The sequence below is a fragment of the Cavia porcellus genome, unplaced genomic scaffold (genome assembly GCF_034190915.1).
Source record: "Cavia porcellus strain 051 isolate PalLab524CR breed Dunkin Hartley unplaced genomic scaffold, mCavPor4.1 scaffold_26, whole genome shotgun sequence".
NCBI lineage: Eukaryota > Metazoa > Chordata > Mammalia > Rodentia > Caviidae > Cavia > Cavia porcellus.
In genome coordinates this window covers 43591549-43614007 of record NW_026947509.1, presented here as the reverse complement: position 1 = coordinate 43614007, position 22459 = coordinate 43591549, and the positions used below count along the sequence as shown (strand labels likewise).

The 22459-nt window shown below is 38.1% G+C and overlaps 1 protein-coding gene across 5 annotated transcripts in view; it reads right to left on the bottom strand.

Moving 5' to 3' along the window:
* The window catches only part of Pard3b (par-3 family cell polarity regulator beta), a 990158-nt gene that overhangs the window by 510071 nt on the left and 457628 nt on the right, over positions 1-22459 (bottom strand). For 4 of the 5 annotated variants that reach the window (XM_063236623.1, XM_063236627.1, XM_063236624.1 and 1 more), the window contains one exon: positions 11507-11616. The exons of the other annotated variant lie outside the window; for it this stretch is intronic. In XM_063236623.1, the coding sequence (XP_063092693.1) occupies positions 11507-11616 (110 nt within the window). The remainder of the gene's footprint in view (positions 1-11506; positions 11617-22459) is intronic. 5 annotated transcript variants of the gene reach the window in all.

Here is a 22459-nt window from a genome sequence, read left to right as displayed (position 1 = left end):
ACATGTGTACATGGAAAGAAATAGAAATCAAGATTCAGTCTTCTATAGTTGGATACTCCATTTTCCCAGAATCATTTATCAAAGACACCATCCTTTCTCCAATTAATATTCTCAGCACCTTTGTTATGAATGTGTAATTTAATCCCAAGCTATGTATTCTGTTCCACTGGTCTGTGTGTCTGGTTTTATAGAAGACCGCTTTATACACATTAGGGTGGTTCTTTTTGTCATTTATTTTTAAATCTGTGCACTGTACCTTGCTTTGTTCTTTTCTCTCTGGATTGCACTAGCTATTAGGAGTTTTTGTGGGGGAGTTTCATACAAATTTTAGGATTTTTTTCCTAGTTCTGTGAAGAACATCACTAGTATTCATACAAATGTTAAAACTTAAAATCTTCATATTGGACTTGGTAATAATCTTTTAGATATGATATAAAGATTACAGATAACAGATGAACAGATAGACAAATCTGATTTCATAAGTTATTTTTTAATTATCAAAGTGCATAATCGTCAGAGTGAAAGTCCATGTGCAAAAACGGAAAAAACATCTGCAAGTCATATATCTGACAGTAGATTACCACTCAGAATTATAAAAACTCCTAAATCCCAGTGAAACAAAACCAAACAACCACTGAGAATCGTGCTGCTTGTCCATAATCCCAGCATCGCTAGCAGCTGACAGTGGAGGGTACCAAGTCCACGTGCAGCCCTGGCAACTTACCAATTAGGGAAATCCTGTCTCAAAATAAAAAGCAAGAAAAGATTAGGAATGTAGATCAGCACAGAGGCACTGGGTCCAAACCTGGCCCTGGAAAAAGAAAAGGTAGACAAAGGTCTTGAATAAACCTTTCTCCAAAGAAGATACACAAATGGCCAATAAGTATTTCAAAAGATACTCAACATCACTAACCCTTACAAATGCAAACACACAAATATCACAATAAAACACTTATACACAGTGGACAGTTCTTTTAAAATAACTGAGGAGTAAAAAATGTTGGTAAGGATGTACTTGGGGTGGAATGAAAAATAGAAAACAATTTATTCCTCAGAATTATGAAGTAGAAATAATCATATGCTGCAGACCTTTCACTTCTGTACCTTCACTCAACAGAAAGTAGGGACCTAAATAAATATTTATGTAACCATGTTCATATCACCATGGTTTACAAAAGGTAAAATGCAGAAGCAACCTAAGAATCCATGAATAGAAGAATGGATAATCAAAATATGATACATATGTACAAGGGAGTATTATTCAGCTTTAACAGGGCAGGCAACTTTGATAGCTGCCACAGCATGAATGAAGCAGGGAACATCACACTAAGCGAGAGAAACAGGTTATGAGAAGACAGACCCTGCAGGGTTCTGCATCTACAGGTGTCAAGCCAAGGCAGATTCATAGAAAGCGAAAGTGGAACCCTGGTCAGGGGACAAGGAAGGAGAAAGCAGGAAGTGATTGTCTAATGGGTCACGGGCTTCAGATTTTCAAGATGAAGAGTTGTAGAATAGGTAAGAAGATACGCTGCTGGGGACCAGATATTATAAAATGACGTGGCAAGTGTCTGAGGCCTGCCTTGTAGGCCTGTTTTGGATCACTGAACACTGCCTTGTCTAGGTCCCCGAGATCCTGATGGTCAGTGAGGCTGTGGCCCTCGCAGAGCAGGATGAGGTCTGCTGAGGAGGAGGCAGGTAAAACTAGTACCCAGCTGTGGGGATAAATCTCAACTTGTTTCTTTTACGATGTTAAACCTGCCCATTCAATCACTACCTCTGTGCTGTTCCAGGAGAAGCACTGTACCCTCCCCCAGTGTGGGCTACTAGGTAGCTGGAGATTCTTGGTCTTTGTTTGCAGAGAACACTGATTATCCCAAAGCCCTACTTCCTTGCAATTCTTGTCTTTTGTTGTTTTTTTTTTCTTGTCCTGGGCCTTAATATGACTGCAGGGGTCCCTGATAAGTAACATACTTGTATCACTAAAGTAATCGCTCAACATGGTTAAGATAATAGATATTATATACATTTTACCACAATCAAAAGGGGAAAAAAGTTTTAAAAGGGTGTGTGGTGCAAGCCTGCAATCCCTGCACTCCCAGGGGCTGAAGCGGGAGGACTGCTGAGTTGAGGCCAGCCTGGGTTACCAAGTTCAAGGTCAGCTTGAAGTATATTGAGACACTCTATCTCAAAAAAGGAAAGAAAGAAATTTAACACATATCGTGAAAGCTCAGGGAATATTTAGTAATTTCAACCTAGAAAAATAAAAATAGAAAGAGATTCAGATTATGTAATACTTTATTTATGAGTCAAAAATGAATCTTCTCAAACAGCTTGAGCATTCCTAATCCAAAAACTCCAAACCTGAAATGCTCCAAAAGTGGAAACATTTCTGAGCAGTGATAAAACTCCACAAGTGGAAAATTCCTGACCTCATCTGATGGGCGACAGTCAACGTACAGGTGCACTAAAAACACTGCAGAAAACAACCTGCAGGCTGTGTAAGGGTTATATCAACTTGGAACCTAAACTTGGGTACCTTCTCTAAGATACTTCATTATAAATATGCAAGTAAGATACAATTTACAAAATCCAAAGTGTTTCTGGTCCAAAGCATTTTGGATAAGGGATCTACCTGGAAAGATTATACGGCCTTTTACAATTTTCTATTTTATCAGACTATTTAAACACAACTTTGACTAGAATAATATGCATGCTTCTGAGTATGTCCCGAAAATGTGGTATCAACTATTACAATATTAGTTGCTTTGATGTCTACTTGCTTATCTTTGGAACTTCAAAAAGAAAACAGCTGAATGTCAGTGATATTATTTAAAAATTAAAATCAAGGTTTGAGTAATTGACAATGATTGGACTTCAGTGGAAAGCAAAAGGAGACAGTAATTTCTATAAGCAAACAAATGAATTCTGATTCCTAAAGCATTATCTACCTTTTTCTTTTACAAGAAAATATCTGTGTATGATTTGTTCAGTGAATGTCATTTATTTATTCTTGGTTAAAAAGTAGGCAATTCTATTTGAAAAGGAGGCTGAAAAATCAGGTGGAAAATTCTAAGGCTATGTTACTCTGAAAATCTTTAGCCAGTTGGAAGTTTAGAAAGATTCGCTAAAAGAAGTGTTTTTTAAAATCTGTCAGAGCCTTTGGATTCTCCGGTGCCGCACACCAGTTACTTCCCAACTAACTCACTCCAGATGTCCCTCTGATCATGTAATCAGATACTCAGCGCTGCCCCGTGACAGCTCCTCCGTGCCGCCCAGGAGAACCCTGCGCGTTCCACAAGCACGAAGCGCACAGTAGTGGCTTTTAAAATGGGACTCATCTAAATCAGAACTGTATTTATTAGCACAGAACTAACAGAAGAGACCCTCCCGAGAAAGAAGTCTTCTGAACGTCTGTATAATGTCATCCCATGACTAGACTCGGAAAGCAGAAACCAAAATGAAACTTGCACTTCAGAAGAGTTTAAACTGTGAGAAGCAAGCAACAGACAAAAAGCACACATCAGGAGAGCCTCGAGGGATCACACCCCTGCGCGGGAAAAGAAGTTTCTTCCCCTCTCAGGAGCACTGCTTGGTCCTGTCCTGTTTCTCCTCAAGGCACACACTCATTAACCCTCTCTGTCAGGCGCCTCTGGTCTTTATTAAATGTTCACAGCATGGAAACCCTCAGAGCAAGAAAACGAGGACAAGCAGAGACAGGGCTCTCACCCCTGACTTTCACCCCAAAGTAACATGATCGCCTGCGCCTAAGTCTTCAGGTTTCCGTAACATTTGTCCTCCACAGAATGGATCTGTGCCTGTGCATGTATTCATGCTGCTGCCTCGTGCGTGCGTATTAAAAACATTTCTGCATGTTGTTCACTTGGCAAATGAACATAGACTTCTGTGTTTTAGATGGAAGGACAACCTCACTGCATGAACACTTACGAACTTTAACACATTCAAATGGAATTTAAAGTTAAATTCATAACAACCAAAGTATTAATTCACATCTGGAAATGTGAAGTCCTGATTTGGATGTTTAAATCACTCAAATCAACTGGAGTTCATGTAGATTCTCTATTATTTCCTTTTAGTTACACAGAATTTCTGAGAAAATCATCTGTAATTTAAATAATTTTCTAAGTCACAGAGTTATAAATGCAATCAAAATACAGGACTTTGAACTTTAAAATAAAACTTCTTTAAACATGTTTTTTAAAGTGTTTTCAATAATACTGTCAAATTGGATCTGCCCAAAGTGTTAAAATGGTACGGAGCTGTTCATTAGTGTTTTGCCAAGAAACACCTTATAAGTGTTCTCATACTGTTTAATTAATTCTCATATCAGGGTATTTTTAATTTTTTTCCATATCAATTGAAATCAGAAAAACTTCTTTAAACTGATGGGATTGTAAAAAATTTAGGAAGGATGAATCTCTAAATTCAATGGGTACAAGATATTGTCCTAAAATTTTTATTCTAATAAAGATTTTTTCAAGTTCTTTAACCACAATTACTAGAAAATTATGAGTGCATAACCACCCAGATTACTAATGTTATGAATGGAGAAATCAGTTTTATTGGCAAAGAGCTAACACTGTAATAGCTGACCCCACCGCATGTATGTTACTTTCTATTCATTGTCACTGGGGTCACTTACAAAATTAGCCTTTATAATGGTTCATGTCTTGAATCAGCAAAGCTTATTTACTTCTGTTTCTAACTCCTCTGGTGCAGTTCCTACGCTGATGTCACTGCGATAGTTCTGAGATGAAATGGGACTCACAATTCAAACTGCTGCGATCAGCCACCAAGCACAGTTTAACCCCAAGTGGAGAAGCTGGGTTTATACCCAGCAACGCAAAGAAAAAACAAATAATACATGGTGCTAAAGCAGAGAACTCTACGCTATCTGGGAAGCAAAGCAGTATGTTAAACAGGGAATTTCACCATCTAATTTATACATATATAAAAGTATATACACACTTTCACAAAATGAGTTAAAAGTTGTTTAAGAGTTGTTGAATTCATCATGGCCATGTCAGAAATAAAAGTTTAACTATCGAATTTATAGTAATCTATTGTATTCCAGGCGCTATGGCTGAGGGCTTGAATACAGAAATAGGTACACTGGCTCAGTCTCTGAGGAGCCCACAGTTTTGAACTAATGCAGACATGTAAACAAGCAGCTATATTTTAGGTAGAGAAGTGCTAACAGAGACCGTGCACATGGCATCTCTCTTCAGGGCATAGAGGGTGCTGCAGTGCAGATGAAAGGCAAAAAGATATTCAGATTGACAGCTTAAAATGTGTTGTCTGGTAATCTGATATGCTCACAGACCAATAAGGGTTTTTAAACTTCTTTCTCTGCGGTCTTCATAAATAGGCTCTAAGTTTCCTGAGGCCAGGAGTCATGTCTTTGGCTTTCCTGATGGCACATAATAGAATGCTTAGATACAGAAGGGATGAATCAATTTATTTGATAGGAAAGCAAAACTCACTTTATTTTCCTCATCTATGCGTCAACAATAAAGAGCACAAGGGGACACGCCATGGTTAGCTTTTTAATTTCAGAAAGAGATTTCTGAACAGCGATCTTCCTCTTAAATTTTCAGTTTTGGATTAGACCTAAGATGAATACTGAGGAAATGCCACCTGAACAGGGATCACATCTCCAAGACCCTTGATCAGTCCTGGTGCAGACAATCAGATAATTCTTGTTTGTTTTACCAACCTTTGCAAGAAGATATGGTAAAAAATGGTGTTACAGAGTAAACTGGACTTGTGGATTTTCCCTATGTGAGCATAAATCTCACGAGCATCACTGCTTTAGAAAAAAAGCGGCCTAAACTTGCTAAACTAAGTAAACATTTGGCTCTATGAAATATTGGGTGGCAGCTTTATCTCTTAAAAACAAAGCCATAGGAGAGCCATCATTGCAGTGTGTCTTCAAGCTCTGGTCTTATCAGCACACAGTGTGAACAGCTGGAGTTACAAACACCAGAAATATTATTAAATCATTGTGTCAGGGGGAGAGAAAAAGGAAAAACCTTTGTAGGCTTCAATATCTCCAAATAATGCAGTTATATATTACGTGCTATTTTCTCTCCCTTCTGCTACAAAGCATCCGTCATTCATTGAAAGACAATGGGCAGAGCATCCTTTCACTGTATCTCACTGTATAGAACCATTGTCTAGTCAAGTGTTTTGTATAGCAACCCAACTGTGTGCAGAATGGGTAGAAAAGGTGATGTGGCCACTCTGAACACTTGCTATAAGTGTTACGCTGAATTTTGAAAGTCAGAAACCTACAACCAAAAGTCCCCCAACACTTCACAGGCAATTTCATGATTTTAATTCTAATAGCCAAGCTATTTAATTTTTATCTATAATGTCTCCATGATTTCTTTCATAGATATGAGGAAGTGTATTCCAGGAGAAACCTCACTCATTTTCATAGAAATGAGGACATGGGAAGATGTGTGCCCTGCAGAGAGGAATTGCCCACATCAGCCTCCATCCTGTTTTATGCAATACATGAAGAGGTTGCTGTTCCCCACTGGAAATACACTCACTCACTAGAGGCTCCCTGTCACTGTCTCTCCTGATCAGATGCCCAAATATCCAAAGAACATTACATTTCCCCTTCCCGCCCCAGCAGAATATACTGGAAATGCTTGCTCTTGGGATCTTTCCATGACAAGTCTGTGTCCTTTATTCTAAACATAGCGTTGCTAACGATTGTACTGCTACTGAATAGACAGATATTTTTTGGCTTTTTAGTGTAGAAATGAAGACAAAATATTTATTCATTTTAAACTCTTGAAATTATATATTATGTTAGAGAAGAAAGATGGTAACCTGATGAAATAACCATAATAATTAAACAGAAAGCTTCAGAGTTGGGTGATAATTTTCCATCTTTCTCCATACTCTAAGAATTGGTGATTTCCTATATTGTTTAATCTAACTTCAGAACACAGGTTGTAATTTTGATCCCGTGTTCTTCTTTTTGCATGTGAAGAGTGACAGTCTCTTTAGTGAAGCTGTCTCTCTCTCCTCTCTCTCTGTATCTCATATACACATAAACCACACACCAAACTCACCCCATGCCCTGGCACACAATTTCATAATTGTCACTCTTTAAAACCTCTGTGCACTTCTAACTTAACATTCATGAAACCTTCCTGTTTATGTTTTGAAATAAAAATGTGTATATTTATATATTATAGACATTGGCTTCTAGAAGACCAATATTTTCTTAATTTTGGTAGTATAAAACAAGTAACAGTTTTAAAGCAAGGTCCTTTACTATCTGAGAAAACCACACCACTACAATTTTCAAGAATCCTTTTTAATTTACTCTCCCTGCAGGGTCAATTTGCCTTAAGGAGTAAATTCAAAACTATAAACAGTCATTAAAATACAAAACAACCATAGTTGTGAACCGGATATTAAGAAAAAAATCACATCTGTTTTAGAGCTTCCCTCCATCCACAAATTTGGGACATCAATTCCAAGGACCTGGTTTTATTGCATGCCTTTAAGCTAGGAACACCAGGTTACAATCAAGGAAAGGAAGGTAAGATTTCCCACAAGCAGACTCTCACTAAAGTATCCTGTCCCCAGGATCCTCTTTCTTTAATTCAAAAGCAGTCAGTAGAATTGGATTCTGTAGTGTCTTCAAAGATAAATATCTGCTGCTATTTGCACATTAATAACTGTACTATTCTAGTACAAAAAGAGGAAGAAAGGAAACAAATTTCCAGGCTGTTTATCTGGTGGTACCTTAAGAAATACTGAAATTTGGTGGCTTTTCAAAATACACAGAATTTGAAGCTTTGCAAAGAATTTGATTTTTTCTAATTTATGACCACTTTAAAACTCCAACATGTCTCAAGAGTATATATCATAAATATTCAACCTGTAATAAATTAATCAGCCAAAAAACAACTGCAGCATTTCTAACTTTTTGAAAACATGTATTTCTGGGCATCAGTGAAATCTCTCTCCTCCATAGTGAGCCTAATGAAGTGCAACTAAAAATAACACTCATCAACTGTGGTTTTAGAGGGAATATTTCAACATAATCACATGTGTCAAATATTCATTCTTCAGATTCTTATGCTGTGGGTTATAAGTAAGTTTCATTTCTTGGGAATGATTGAACATAAGCCGCTTGGGGTCCTGCCATCTGTGAATTACTTACATGTGAGCACTCTATTGAGGAGATGGAAATTTTGATTGTTTTTTCTCCCCCTTGGATACTGGACTGAAATGCAATTGAATGTGGCTTTTTTAGTGATTGTTTTTCACATAGGTTGCTACAAGACTACATTATCACACACTCCTCATCTTCATCAACACTTATCAAGTTGTAGGAGGCAAGGGCAATGCAGCTGAAGCTAGAGAGGAGGCATCCAGTAGAACTATAAGCTGGAAAGATGGAAAAGAGTCTGGTCTCCGAGTCCAAGCTAGCTTAGCTGGTCTTGTCTATGACACACAGGGGCCCCTGCAGTGTGCTCTGGGTCAGTGCTGAGGCCCTCATGCTTCCCTGACTCTCTTGAAACACTGCCTCTCTTATCTCAGAGAGAAAATGAAAGCACTGTATGGGTACCCATAGGAAACTGGTCAACTGTTATCCTCGGAAGGGTGCCTCTGCACTATTCACAGGTATGCTGGAGGAACAGGCATGGAGCTAGGATGCTCTAGGTGAACCTCATCATGCTTTCATGCAAGAGATAATGTGTCCTCAAAGATCTTCCCCCAAGGGTCTCAGAGCATTGCATTCATGCTATGTCCAGAGCTGCACTATCAATAAAAATAGAAATAAGAATGACAGATGCAATCCTTAATTTTCTAGAAGTCATGGTAAGAAAAATTAAACAGAAACAAGTAAAAATAACTTAATACATTATATTTAACCCACTATGCCAAATATATTGCCATTTGAGGAGATAATACTAATGAGAACTTTTACATTATTTTCCTTACTGTAGTCTTTGAAATCTGGTATGGATCTCACACTTGAAAGACATTTTGATTCCTATCAGACACACTTTGAGAGATCAATGACCAAGTTGGCTTGTGGTTATGATACTGGGTGATGTTACAAGGAGACCACAAGTTTGGCTACACAAAAACACGCAGATAAAATTATAACACAAATAATTTATACTTTTCTTCTAGATAAACACAGACACCCCTCAGCTTCTTTATTTACTATGTTTGCCTGTTTTTTCTCTGGGGTGAAGCAATTCTTGAAGCAGATAAGCATTTTTCTTTGGAGAGAATAGATGGCATGGCTGAATTAGATTAGTTATTAATTACCAAGCTGGCTAATTGCTGTGAGCCCCCAGGACCTTTCCTAGACCTATATGTGTCTTGCATTCCTAAGTCAGAAACACATTCCCTGAGCACTTACCATGTACCTGGCACTAGATACAGACAGATTAAAAAGACACAATGTATGTAGCCAAGATATGCATCTTGATGAGATTACACAGTGGCAGTTATAGTAACAGATAACATGATCTGTTGCTAGCATATGTTAAAGGGATAACTACTATTTATTCAGCCCTGATTATGCACCTCTCAATGCAAAGCCTTATAGTATTCATGGAATTTATTTCACAGTTGAGGCAAGAGAAGTCTAAGACATGCTTCTATCTCATGGCAAGGCAAAATTCCAACTCCGCCCTTGAGTCTCAGATCTAGTCTTCCTGATGCACAGAGAACATAAGAAGAAAGGCGGAAATGGGTGTTTTCCTTTTACTACTGACTGTAGTTAGTAACTTGTGGAACAGTGAAACACAAGGACTTGGGGTGTCAGCAGTTCTTCTGGAATTGGGATATGCAGCTTTGCTAGAAATAATGCATCTTCTTGCCTCACATCCCAGTGTGGAAGCCACTGATATGATGTGGTTGAAGCTCTGAAACCTATGAGAAAGGTAGTGGCTCTAATTTCCTCTTATAGAAAGCAACACTGATAATCATTTCAACTGGTCTAAGCACTGAGCCTCAATGATAGAAACACAGAAATAACTCTTGATGAATCTTCTGCATGCAGACAATGGTAACACATCAGTGAAACACACTCTAATTTTAGGGTTTATCCCTCATAAGCATACACACTAAATTATTTGTTCTCTTTTCTGTAACTTTCCTGTCATTAATATAGTTCTCTTTCTCCAATCAAATATATTAAAGCTCAACATGGTCCAAATCAGTACATGTTGAAAGAAAAAAAATGCATCTTATCATATACAGCATTGGCTTTCTTTGTATTCATCACAAATGTTAAGCATTAGATTTTTATTAGAGCTCCAGGAAATAAATGCCCTTAAAAGCATAGCATTTTAAAAGGACAGTAACATAATGTTACATGTTAAAATATTTTAAAGAAAGTTGGCAACTATAAGGAAAGAAGCATGCCAGATATCACCACAAGCAACTGGTGCATACCCAGTGATGTGGTGTAGCAAGCACTGTCTTATATACACTGACAGGAGTTCTTATTAAGAAAATTATATACAAAACTAGAATTTGGTTAAGCATGCAGCATCCTGATATACCTATAAAATGCTGCTCTTTTGCTTCAGTGCTATAGATAATGAGACTTAAAACTGGAAAGAGACTTGCATTTTAGACTTACAATACGGTTATGTAATTAAAGACCACCTCTTTGAATCATATAGCCAAAACCTAAGTCACCACTATTTGGATGGAGGAAGCATTGTGACAACTCTTTAAGGCAACTGAGAATCTGGCAGAAATATAGTCTGTATTCTGACACTCACAAGTAAAGCTGCTGTACGTACACCTGGCTCATAACCTTGTTTCTTCATTCTGAAGGTTGAATTTTAAAAACTCGATGCTGGTACCATATACTCACCACACAGGGAGCCTGAAACTCCATCTCCACTCATAGTATTAGGACTCTGCGAAGTACTGGGTTAACACACCAAACAATACACTAACTCTGTCTCTGCATGTTAGCAAGCAGGAGGCGAGGATGTGCAAGCTCAGGGTGCTGGTTCCTGCTGGCTCAAAGTGGTCTTTGGACCCGTCCACTTGGATTCAGCTCTTGTCTTTGCCACCTATTAGCCATGGGGCCTTAGACAAATTACTAAAATCTTTCCTCTGCCTCAATTTATTATCAATAAAATGGATACAAAAATTCTGCCTACCTTGATGTAGAAGTTCAGATGGCAATGGAATGCGCTTAAAACAAGGTTTGGCACATACACAGTGCTACATAAGTAATGGTTATTTCTTTAACTATATGCCAGCAATAGAGCATGTGGTCTTTTATTAAAACTACTACTATGTAATCTTATCCAGATATATATCTCCAACTGGTCATTCATTTACTAGACACCAACTGTAACTGCTACTACACATCTTATCAAAACATAGGTCTCTGTTTGATTATTAATTTACCCAAAGTCTCAGTCCATGGGTAAAGTCTTTCACTACAGTGCCACCGGCAGGGCAGGATACCTACTGAAACAACAGGTCTCACACTCTGGCCACCTGGGTGTGCAGCTCTCGGCTGAGCATCAGCAGGTGGCCCAGGCGCCGGGTCACTGCTTCTCCTCACCAGCAGTGGAGTGCCTGCAAGACAAAGTGAGAGGTGAGAGGCCACAGAAGCCCGGGGAAAGAGAGGCCATGGCACAGCGTACTTTAATTAGAAAGGTTTACACCACACTTTATGGAAGGACATTCTATTTCCAAGAATGCTTGTGAATAAATCCATTTAATGGTCTTTCATCATCTATATGTAGAATGGCACATACAAACAAAATTCATTCAAACTGCACTTCTCCCCCACTTATATTTTAAAACAAGCCATTACATTTAACAGAAATTGTTAGGCTATGAAAAGTGAACAGCAGGCAATCTACAAAGTGATCTAGAAAATATACGTAAATATTTAAAAAAGAGTAATTAGTCAGAAGATGAATAAAGAGGTTCACAGAGCCAGTGTAATTTGCTGCTCAGTAGAACTAGAAGTGTAGTTATTACTGCCATTTGGTTCTTCCCAAATGAGGATACAGACTGAAATAAATTATTTGCCAAGGTTATAGCATTAATGTCTATTTAAGTACACAAAGAGATTAGCTTCATTCTCTTCCCTTTCTCATGAAGTATATAAAACTGATAAAGAAAATAAGTTAGTTCTTCTAAAAATATATCCTGGTTTCTTTTTAATTTAATAAAAGCTTCTTTTATTAAATATTTGAGTCAGTTATTAAATTCTGAGAAAAAGATCATACTATTAGAAAGTTCAAATGAAATTCAACCTCAGCAGAGCTGGTGCCCTAACTACTCTGACTGCAATTAGGCTTAAAATAATGGTTCATACAAAATTGGCCACTACAGAGAAACAAATCTCAAAAAAATCTGCTTGTGGTTTAAAATCACTCTCATATAAAAATTAGCTTTTTATTCTTGTGCTTTTGGGAAAAGTATTGAAAACAGTCGAAATGCAATTTCTCATTTATCAATATTCTGAAAATAATTCCCTAACTCTCTTAAGCTATTATGACTTAAAGAAACATTTTTCATCCATGTTTGAGTTATTTACAAAACTGCTTTTATATATTCCTCAATAATTTTATTCTAGACAAGTATAGAATTGTTAAAATTCTTCAACTTTTTCTAGAAAAACATTGCTTTTCTTAAAAATGTCTTCTTCTTTAATAAAGAATTAACATCCTACTTGAAATTCAGAAACTATGTCAAAAGGTATTACAAAGTCCAAGTTCACATTCCTTGTTTCATTTTCTTCATTAATTAGACATTACTGTTATTCTTCACCCTTTCATTTCCATTTTCAAAATTTCTGAAGCAAACAACTTACCAATATTTAAGTATTTGGCAGTTGTTTCTTGAATGAAATTTTATTTAAAAAACAGGAAGAATCAAAACAAGTACAACAAAATCCAATCTTGCATCAACAATTTTTCCCTTTCTGATTAAGCTCCTGAATTACCAGTAACATGAAATGAACAAAGTCAGTTTAACACAACATGTAGCCTGAAGGAAGTGCACTGAGCTCCATGAAATTCTGGGTTATTTCCAAGCATTTCCCAGGTCAGGACAGTACTAGTCGACAATCTCAAACTGGGCGAGACAAACCAAGGAGGGTCCTTGTAGATCGACAAGGCCCTTCCATTCTCAAACACAAGTTGATTTAGAGGCACAGAAATGTAAACATAAGGGACCTTAATTATGTGTCTTCAGCTGAGTCATTTGTTTGTCTGTCTGTCTGTCTGTCTCTATCCATTTGAAAATGTGTGCAACATGAGGATTTTAGGTGTAATAAATATATCCCTAAACTACGACGATAGTTTTCCTTCAACATTAGTGCCTAAGACTTGTCATACTGTCTTATTTCCTGTTTCAATGAGAACATGATGTATTTAAGACATTTTTAAGTAACATGTATTCAGATTTGTGCATGCAATCAAAATGCCAATAAATCAATTATTTGGGATATTAAAGAATTACTTGGTACTCCCTTCAGCTGTACAATTTTCACAATTTTATGTATCAGAAAAAATAAATATAATTAATAAATACAAAAAACCAACCAAACTTTTAAGATGGTTAATACTCTCTTAAACATACTCTCAGCTCATCAAGAAAAAGTTTCTCTTTCTTTACTTTTTTTTAATTCTGCATTTGAAAGTCTCCCATTGAGTCCCCTTCATTTTTCTTTGACTGCCTTAATGTGTGAACAGCAAGTGCAAAGCATTCCACATTGTAATTATTAAGGAGCATCTTTACATATGAGCTGCCACCTCAGAAAGTTTTAAACAACCCTTCCTCAAATTATTTTTTAAACTGTAATCCCCCTTTCAAGGATGGCTCTCAGGAAGATATAAGTCATAACTTAAGAACAAGGAAAGGTGTGAGCCAGTGTACCCCCACAGGCAGGCAGCAAGAAGTGCAGGTGTGCAAGGGAGGAGCAGCCACACTTCCCCAGGAAGCTACGAGACCCACGAGGCAGATGAGCTCGTGGGCTTGTATGGCTCCTGCTGTGGTGGAGGTGGCGGAGTGGAAAAGAATCTTTACATAGAAGGATTTTATAATTGAACCACAGAAAACAGACATGAGCACCCACATGGTGGACAGATTAATAAAATCACACAGACTAAGCTCGACCCTCTTTAGCTTTGTGGTGCTGGGCTTGGACCGTTCTGTGACAGTCTAACTCATAAAACCCAGTGACAACACATTAGAGAATTGACAGGAAATGGTCCTCAAACAAGGCACATATGGAACATGCACTGTCCTGCATGCAACTCTCAGGCCTGAAGTCAAGCCTCTGCCCCATCATGGAACAAACAGTGCTTTTTATTTGTTAAAACAGTGGGATCTGCAGAAAGAGATGAACTTTTAAAAATCAAATTAATTTTCATGGGATAATATGTAAATGAAAATAGTAAAACCCAATTCTGTGCTAAACTAGATATAACCTTATACTGGATGTCAAACATTTTAAGAAGAAAAAATGATGGGACAAAAAAGGGATTCAAATACAGTAAAACCGCAATCCATTAGTAGTATTTAGGTAATTGGGAAAAGACTCTTTAAATTTTAGATTCAAAATGCATTTTATTTTAGTCCAAGGAGTAAGAGCATCCTTTGGAATCACTGTTTACAAGCCACTAGAAGCAAAACCCAAATAAAATGAAGAGTATTGGGTGCTTTAAAGCACACAGTTCCATGTAACCACAAGACATTTTCCACACAGTTAAGTACCTGAAGCTCTGCTATGCAGTAGGACATCAGGAAGGGGTGGCAATGATATAAAGGTGAGTAGTTGTGGTACGCACTCCTGGCTTACCTTACAGAGGAGATGTGGGCCCAGGGAACATTTCGGTTCATGTCAGCACAATACAACAGTAAGTAGCTGGTACAAGTGGGTATTGCATGGATAACTGGAGAACTGGTATGGGTGAAGGCCCATACTATGGAGAGTATCGTTTTATTTGTCCAGATACAGTGAACCCGAAGGGAACCAAAGAGATAGTTAGAGTACGAGAAGAGTGTGTGATTGGGTACATAGCTGCTGGTGGCTGTGTGCTCACGACAGTGGGTCTCACCACGTGAAACTGTGCTCCCACGCATGTCAGCACTTGAGCCACAGTCAAGGGAAACCTGCACGCTCACTCACTGGACACGCCTTGAAGAAGACGGCTAGGTCCACCAAGTCCTCCTAGGCTCTGAGCCGATTAGCACAGCACTAGTGACACCCTCAAAGGAGAAGAGACGCTATCTCCTTGGTGTCTGTCAACCACAGTGCACCTTCCAGTTCTCAAACACCACCCAGTTTAATGATGGCAAAACTGGCATTCAGAGTGATACAGTCACTCATCCACTGTCCCCCTTAAATGTCACCAGGGAAGCCCAAAGAGAGGCAGCCTAATTTAGTCTGAGGAGTGAATTTTGAAAGGCAGCAACTAATTTTTTCCATCATTGATAACACAGCTGATTTATTTTTTCTTCACTTTTGGTAGTCCATGTTTGCAGCACATAATGATTACGCTCACTGTGGGGAACTGGGGCATGTACATAATATACCTCAATTTTTCACCTTCCCCTTAGCAATTAATTAAAGGTGCAAATCAGTACATCCATGGGCAATGCAAGACAAAAAGGGCAATGGAAATATGAGGTATTTTCTGCATAAATATGTCTGTCTCTGTTACACACAGGCACAAGCACACACAACTGGGTGATTTGTTTTTCCACATTTGTGTTTGGGTGTAGCTGGCTTACAGGAAAGACAATGTTGCTTAATATTAAGTCTGAGGGCTTTGAAGGACAGGCTGTTGTGCAGATTGAAACCAAACTGCTGAAGAATCATAACACACGATGGTACTGGTGGCAGTAAAAACAAACGATGGTTTTAAACAAGATCCCCACATCAAAAGTGAGACACACGTTGGAAATTGTACAATGAGTAGCAGAGAGGCTTATTTATTTAAACATGGTTAATGATCCTTCTGAGCAAAACCAGAAGGCCAGCTTTTCATCCCAAGTATTAGAGCCACTGAGCCGCAGGATGGTCACAGGAAAAGCAGTGATGTGACAGTGTGTAAGAACGAGTGGCTTCCAGTGCAGAGAGCCCGGGAGGCAGATGTCAAGATGGTGAACAGGGTGTCTGCAGTCATGGGCAGAGATGGAGGAAGAGGCCAGAGATGATGTGGGAGCCTTTGACAGATGACTACACACTGTGCCAACAGGAAGGAACATAAGACAGATACCGAAACCTCTTCTTCCACTTTCTTTCTGGGAGAAGAGCAACGGGGATGTTTTGGCAACTGCCATGATTTGTGTCAGAGAAAACACAAATCTTGGCTTCAGCCCACTATGTGTTAAAATGATGTTATAAATTGAAAGTGCCTTGATATGTGTGAGAAACCAAGGATGAAATTTTCAATTGGGCAAATTCAGAAACATGAATGTAAACTTAATATTGGAAATTATATAAGCTTCTAGAAAGGATGTATAGAAACAAACATGAAGTGAACAAAGGAAAAGAAGAAGAATTGATACTGGCCCATTAAGAATACTTCCTGCAAAATAGGAGAAAACCAGGATTTCATAGTTTTCCAGAGTCCTCGGGAAAAAGGTGTGTAGCATCATCAGCAGTCAGCAAAGCCACAGAGGAAATCCTGAAGGAAAAGGTGAGGTATGATTAACAAGGCAACTGACTTATGTGCAAATAGTGTAAGGGCTGGTCCTTTCGGCCTGTCTTCCTTTGTGTTAAGAATTTCATCCGTGCTACTGAGTTATCAGATCACCAAACACTTGGGCAGGAGGAGCTATACAAAAGTCCCACCCCAGAGCTCAAAAGAGCCAGTGCTACGATTTATACAGCTAGTAAGGAAACTGAAGTCTGGAGAAACTAGGTTTCTGTCTTTTGGGCTTGATTTCTGCTATAGAGTTAACCTTGTGACACTTCTCTGTTATAGGGTCCTATTATCTATAAGGTAAGGGTAAAGAAGTATGGGAAATGATATCTCTTCAAATCTAATCCCAAGAAGTCAGCAAAGGGAAACATGTGGTAAAAACACACAGACAAAATGAGCAGTAGGAACTGAATATCTAAGAGGCAAGATTTAAATCCATAATACCACAGCCTCTCGCTTCTGGAGAGAGTCTCTCTTATGGGTGATTCATATGCCTTGCCAGTATTTCTGTCTCACTTCTCATGCCTCAGTAAAATAAGACCAGTGGAAGTGGCACATCATTTGTTTTTGGATAAAACTAGATTTCCTTTTTGTATGGGTTTTTATGGGCCACAGAGAGAACTTTTCAACTGATATGTAACAAACTCCAAAGTACTGGAGAGATCTAGAGATCCACAAAAATACTGCTAATAATATCAATAGCCATACAAATTTATGGTAGAGCACCAAGATGAGGCCGCATTACTACAGAGGTGCCTGGCCTGCGTTGGTGCTTGGGCTTCAGTGAAAGCAGCAGCTGTGATGACCTGCATTCAGATGCTGTGACAGGGAAACCACACAAAACACTAAGTCAAATTGTAGTGTTCCAAAATTTTAGCCCTAACTATCACTCTTTCAGGAAAAAGACACCAGTATTGCTGTATAGGAAGCAAGGAAATTCACTTTAACTTACTTTTAGTACCATTTTTCTTTCACTTTTGACTGCAAAAATCATGCTTGCTCAGTACAATAGGACAAGTGCAAGCAATTCACAGAAACCCACTCAGCGTACAATGGGCATGAATGAGCACATTCACACTGAAGCTTCCTTCAGCACTTGCCAAACTGCTTAAACTGGAGTGCCAGTGTCTTGAGAACAAGTGATGGAATGTTAACTGACTTTACAGGAATTCGTACTACTCCTTGAAAGTGCTTATGCCTTCAAGTTTAAGTGTGTTTGGACCATATCCCTGAAGGTACAGGCTTTTTCAAATATTAAAATGTGTACATTTTACTCCATTGATGTATAGAAATACATAATTTTTCAGATTATCTCAACTGTTTTATACTTCCCATTTGCTCATTCTTCTTCAGGTTAATTAATACCAGGTCTTGGACACATGCTTGGTCTCAGGTGTTACAGTAAGAAGAAAGACAAGCTACAGAGGTTCCTCAGTGCAAGCAAAAATTCTGCTCTCTGAAAGGCAAATACTCTAAAGATAAGATAAAATATTCATAAACACAAATGAAGGTCCATGAATACATACATTCAAACAAAGTATACTGGACTTCAGAAGTGAGAGAAAGAACTCAACATGTACAAGCTGACCTTTAATTCCTTATTCTGGTGTCCAAGGGCCTCAGTGATTTCCCCCAGCTTGTCTCCCTATCTGTATCTTGATGTGCATTTTTTCTTTGTCATGTGGTATATGCCAAACAGGACCACCTGCCATTGTCTAAGAATGCCTTGCATCCTCAGCCCTTAATCATGGCAAACACTGTCTTGGTTATAATCTCTTCCCTCTTTAAGGTCTATTCCCAGCTGTTCACACATGACCGGAACTTCTCTGGGAGTGCTCAGCTGTAGATGCATCGTGAAGCTGGCAAAGTATAACCTCAAGTTTTCATTTGTATGTCCCTCACAAAACCCCAGGAAGAATATCAGGAATGTGTTGTATGATTTTGTAAAATGTACCGATGTAAAATCATATAGTTATATAAACTGGTCCTCTAATATTTTTTATCTGCAATGTCCCTTCCATCATAATCTTCCTACTGTTGGGTGACAAGTGTGGTAAAGAAAATTTCTGGAACCAGTGAAGGGCAACTGAGTTTAGGATTTTTTTTATTGAAATAAAGTGGATGATTGTTGCATGGTTCACAGACACTGGTGCATACTACTGTCTGGCAAGTGATACAGGAATCCTCTTCCCACCTAGCTGTGCCAGGTCACCAAGCTATGTGACATGAAGGAGAGGACCTGCAGCAAACAGGACACGGCTGTAACTGTGCCCCTTCTGCACAATAGAAAGAAGCCTGTGGAAACTCTGAGGTTAACCTGATGTGAAATTTATGCAGCCAAGAGCTAGTCTATGGGAAATTCTCTCCTACTCTAAAAGGATGAAATTATAAGCATGTAATTTAGGTCTTATTGACATTTTGACAGATGGGAGGTTCTTCCTTAATCAGAAAAACCCCTGAAAATGCAATATCAAATTAAAATTCCCATGTTAGTAAAACAGAGGGTTGTATGAGTCTCTTAAGGTATAAGCATGTAGACATGAACACCCCCCAATGACATACCAAATACCATGTTTTAAAATTTTTTTTTGATTACTCAGGTTAGAGACGAAATTGAATTGTTGTTTAATCTACTTTGAAATGCTATTACAGAGGAAGAGCTGATAAAAGAATATTGCAGCCAAAAACTGTAGAGGAAAATGCGTAACAATGATATATTTAGGTACTAATTAATATATTCATAATATTTTTCATATTTTATTACATCTCTAATGTACCACTGTTTTAAAATCTGTAAATTGTTTTTTCTCATTTTAAATAAGAATTCATTTATGTTTTTACATTTAAAATTTTTATCTTAAATAGAAATTCTTCTAAATTGCACTTTTAGCATTCCCCAAAATGTGCATCTGCTTCTGCATCTTTTGCGAGTACATTGTATCCTGCTTTGTTTTATTTATAAGGCCATAGCCTCGTGGTCTTCCTTGAACTTAGTCATTTAAAAAAAGGGAGGGAACACCTGATGTATGCCGTGCACTTTGAGGAACTCTGGGTACATCATCCCATGCTGTCACAAAGGTGTTGCTCTTGAAAACCATATGAGTTGCTAGAGGATGACGGATAATAAACAAGGAAGTAAATACATATAGGCACTGAAGACACAGGATAAAATAGTTCTTAAACAGGAATGAGAGCAGGATGTGATGAGAAGGGAGGAAAGGTAGATAGTAAAATATTGCAGCCTCTGATTACAAGCTGTTCACCTTAGTATATCACTTAGGATCCCTTGGAGAATGGGCATTAACAGAGAGGGATGCTTAGTAGAACTAAACAAAACCATAGGTACAATGATCCACCTTTGAATTCAGAAATATTTAGCATCAAAACATTTCACACAAGGTAACATTTTTGTATCATAGAAGGGGTTTCTACTCCCATATGTAAATAAAATGCTACTGTTAGTTTTGTTTCCCTTCATTCAACACTTTTTTTCTTTAGCATCAACATTTATTTTAAAACAGACACTACTCACACCAATGCTGAATTTGTTATCACCCTTGCAACTTAATGATAAATGAGTATAAAAGTGACATCAACACCAGCACTAAACAACTGTGGAGGAAACTTTGAAACACTGACTGCGATCCTATCCATTACTGTGATTTACGAAGGGATCTGCTGCCCTGTAAGTTGACCTTTTAGCTTCTCATAGTTTATAGTTATAGAAGTTACATATCAAGAAGGTTAATCTACATTCATAAAATTTATGGCAACCCATAGAACAGCCAGTGCTATGGTTTGTGTTTGGATGGTCCCCCAAGCCTCGTCCAGTCATGGAGGCTGCTGAGTCTAGCATTTGTGATTGGTTCATTTCATTGTCTAGCCCGGGGATTGATGGTGTGAGCACTGTACCCACCCAGGGTCACTGTAAGGGAGAGAAGGAAACGTGCTTTCCCTCTTTTTATCATTTTTGCTCTTGCAGTGTGCAGCCACCATGATAGCTGCCCTCAGTGATGCCACCTTGCTTTGGAGTCAACTGAGTATGGACTGAAACCTTCAAAAACTGTAAGATAAATAAACCTTTCCTTCCTTTATTTTGGGCATCAGGCATTTTGTCTCAACAATGAGAGAAAAGTAACCAAGACAGCTAGAAAGATAATAGCTGAATTTAACCTGAACAGATTCTTTGGGAAGCCTGAATTTCAAGCAGAATTTTGAAACACAAAGGATATATGAAATTATATGTTAGTGTAAATGAAGATATGTACAGTGGCAGATGGTCACAGTTTAGAGGATGGACATGGGCTACAGTTATAAAGGCTGGAGATGGACATCTGTGCATGGACACTAATACAATTTCCTTAGCCAGAAGACAAGCATAAGCTAACTGACTAGGGGAGCAAGTAATTGAGGAAACTACAAAATTTGATTTTAAAAACATTGCTAAAAAACCTTAAATACAAACCTCAAATATGACTGAGATTTCCAAAGTGAATCTATAGCATTTTCCCCTCGTAACTATTGAAGATCTGGTAAATGCATGATAGAAACACATTTATATTTTATGAATATATGAAAATTATGATATAAGAAAAAGGAATGGGATCCTTTCTCTATGGTTTCTTAGTAATTCCATTGTGAAAAACATAAAATTAATCTCAATGTGTCCAGTGGAAGAGCTGTGGGCTGGGGATGATGGTTAAATTCTGTATGGAGCACATTTGAGATGGTTCATTAATATAATTATGCTAGTCTCTACCAAGTGCTTATGAAGCCACTCTTTCTTTTTTCTCAGTTTCAGAATATAGCCCCAGTGAGTAGAGAGCAGCCTTAAAAAGAATACTTCACTAGCTCTTTAACAGAAGAGAAAGAGAAATAAGCAATGCCTTTAGGCCATTAAGTTTCAGTTGCAAACAATTACCAGCAACATCAAAGTACTAAATTCAAATCACTAAGTCTTTCTTGATAAATGAGAAACATCAACAAGTCAATTTAAGTATCCTGGGCACAAATCTATATGTTTTATCAGTTGCACTTGAAACCTTTGATCATTACATTTTATTGGATCACTGAAAGTTCCCAGAAAAAACTGGAGGAAGTCGTAGGTTAGGGAACCACTGCTATCTCTAAGGAACACTCTAAAGATGGTTTTACTCCATTATCTGTATGCCCAAGTGCTGTTTTCTGTGTAATAGGAATGAGCCTATGAGGACTATTCTTTCTCTGATGGATGATGAAGGCACAGTTTCTACTTAACAGCACTTTAAATACCAAGCAAGGGTCAGTGAATGGAAACTTAATTCTGAAAACACACACCCTGAACTTTCTGGCAGGGAACATGCCTAATTGAAATGCCAGAGGAAAATCCAACTGTTTTCTGTTTGGAGACTTTTCCAACATTTGCAATTGTGGTTTGAGACCTCATTTGTTGACCCATACCTTCTCCTGGAACCCAAAGCTCAGCCTTAACCTCGGGTACCTTTTATCTTATACATCTGGAGGGAAGAAGTTATATTTTGTCCGTGATGTGGAACTAGTCCAGCTGTCCAAGCCATCTTGACCTCAAATTAGATAACTGAAATTTAATCCACTTAAAAGTACTCTTTAAGACCACCCAGATGTTTCATATGGCTGCAGTCTTGCTACTAAATAGGTCCATTACACAAGCTGGGGAACATTACCCCAGCTAAGTAATTCACCCAGAGGCATAAGCAAGGCAAAGATCCACAGATCATTATTGACTTTTCTGT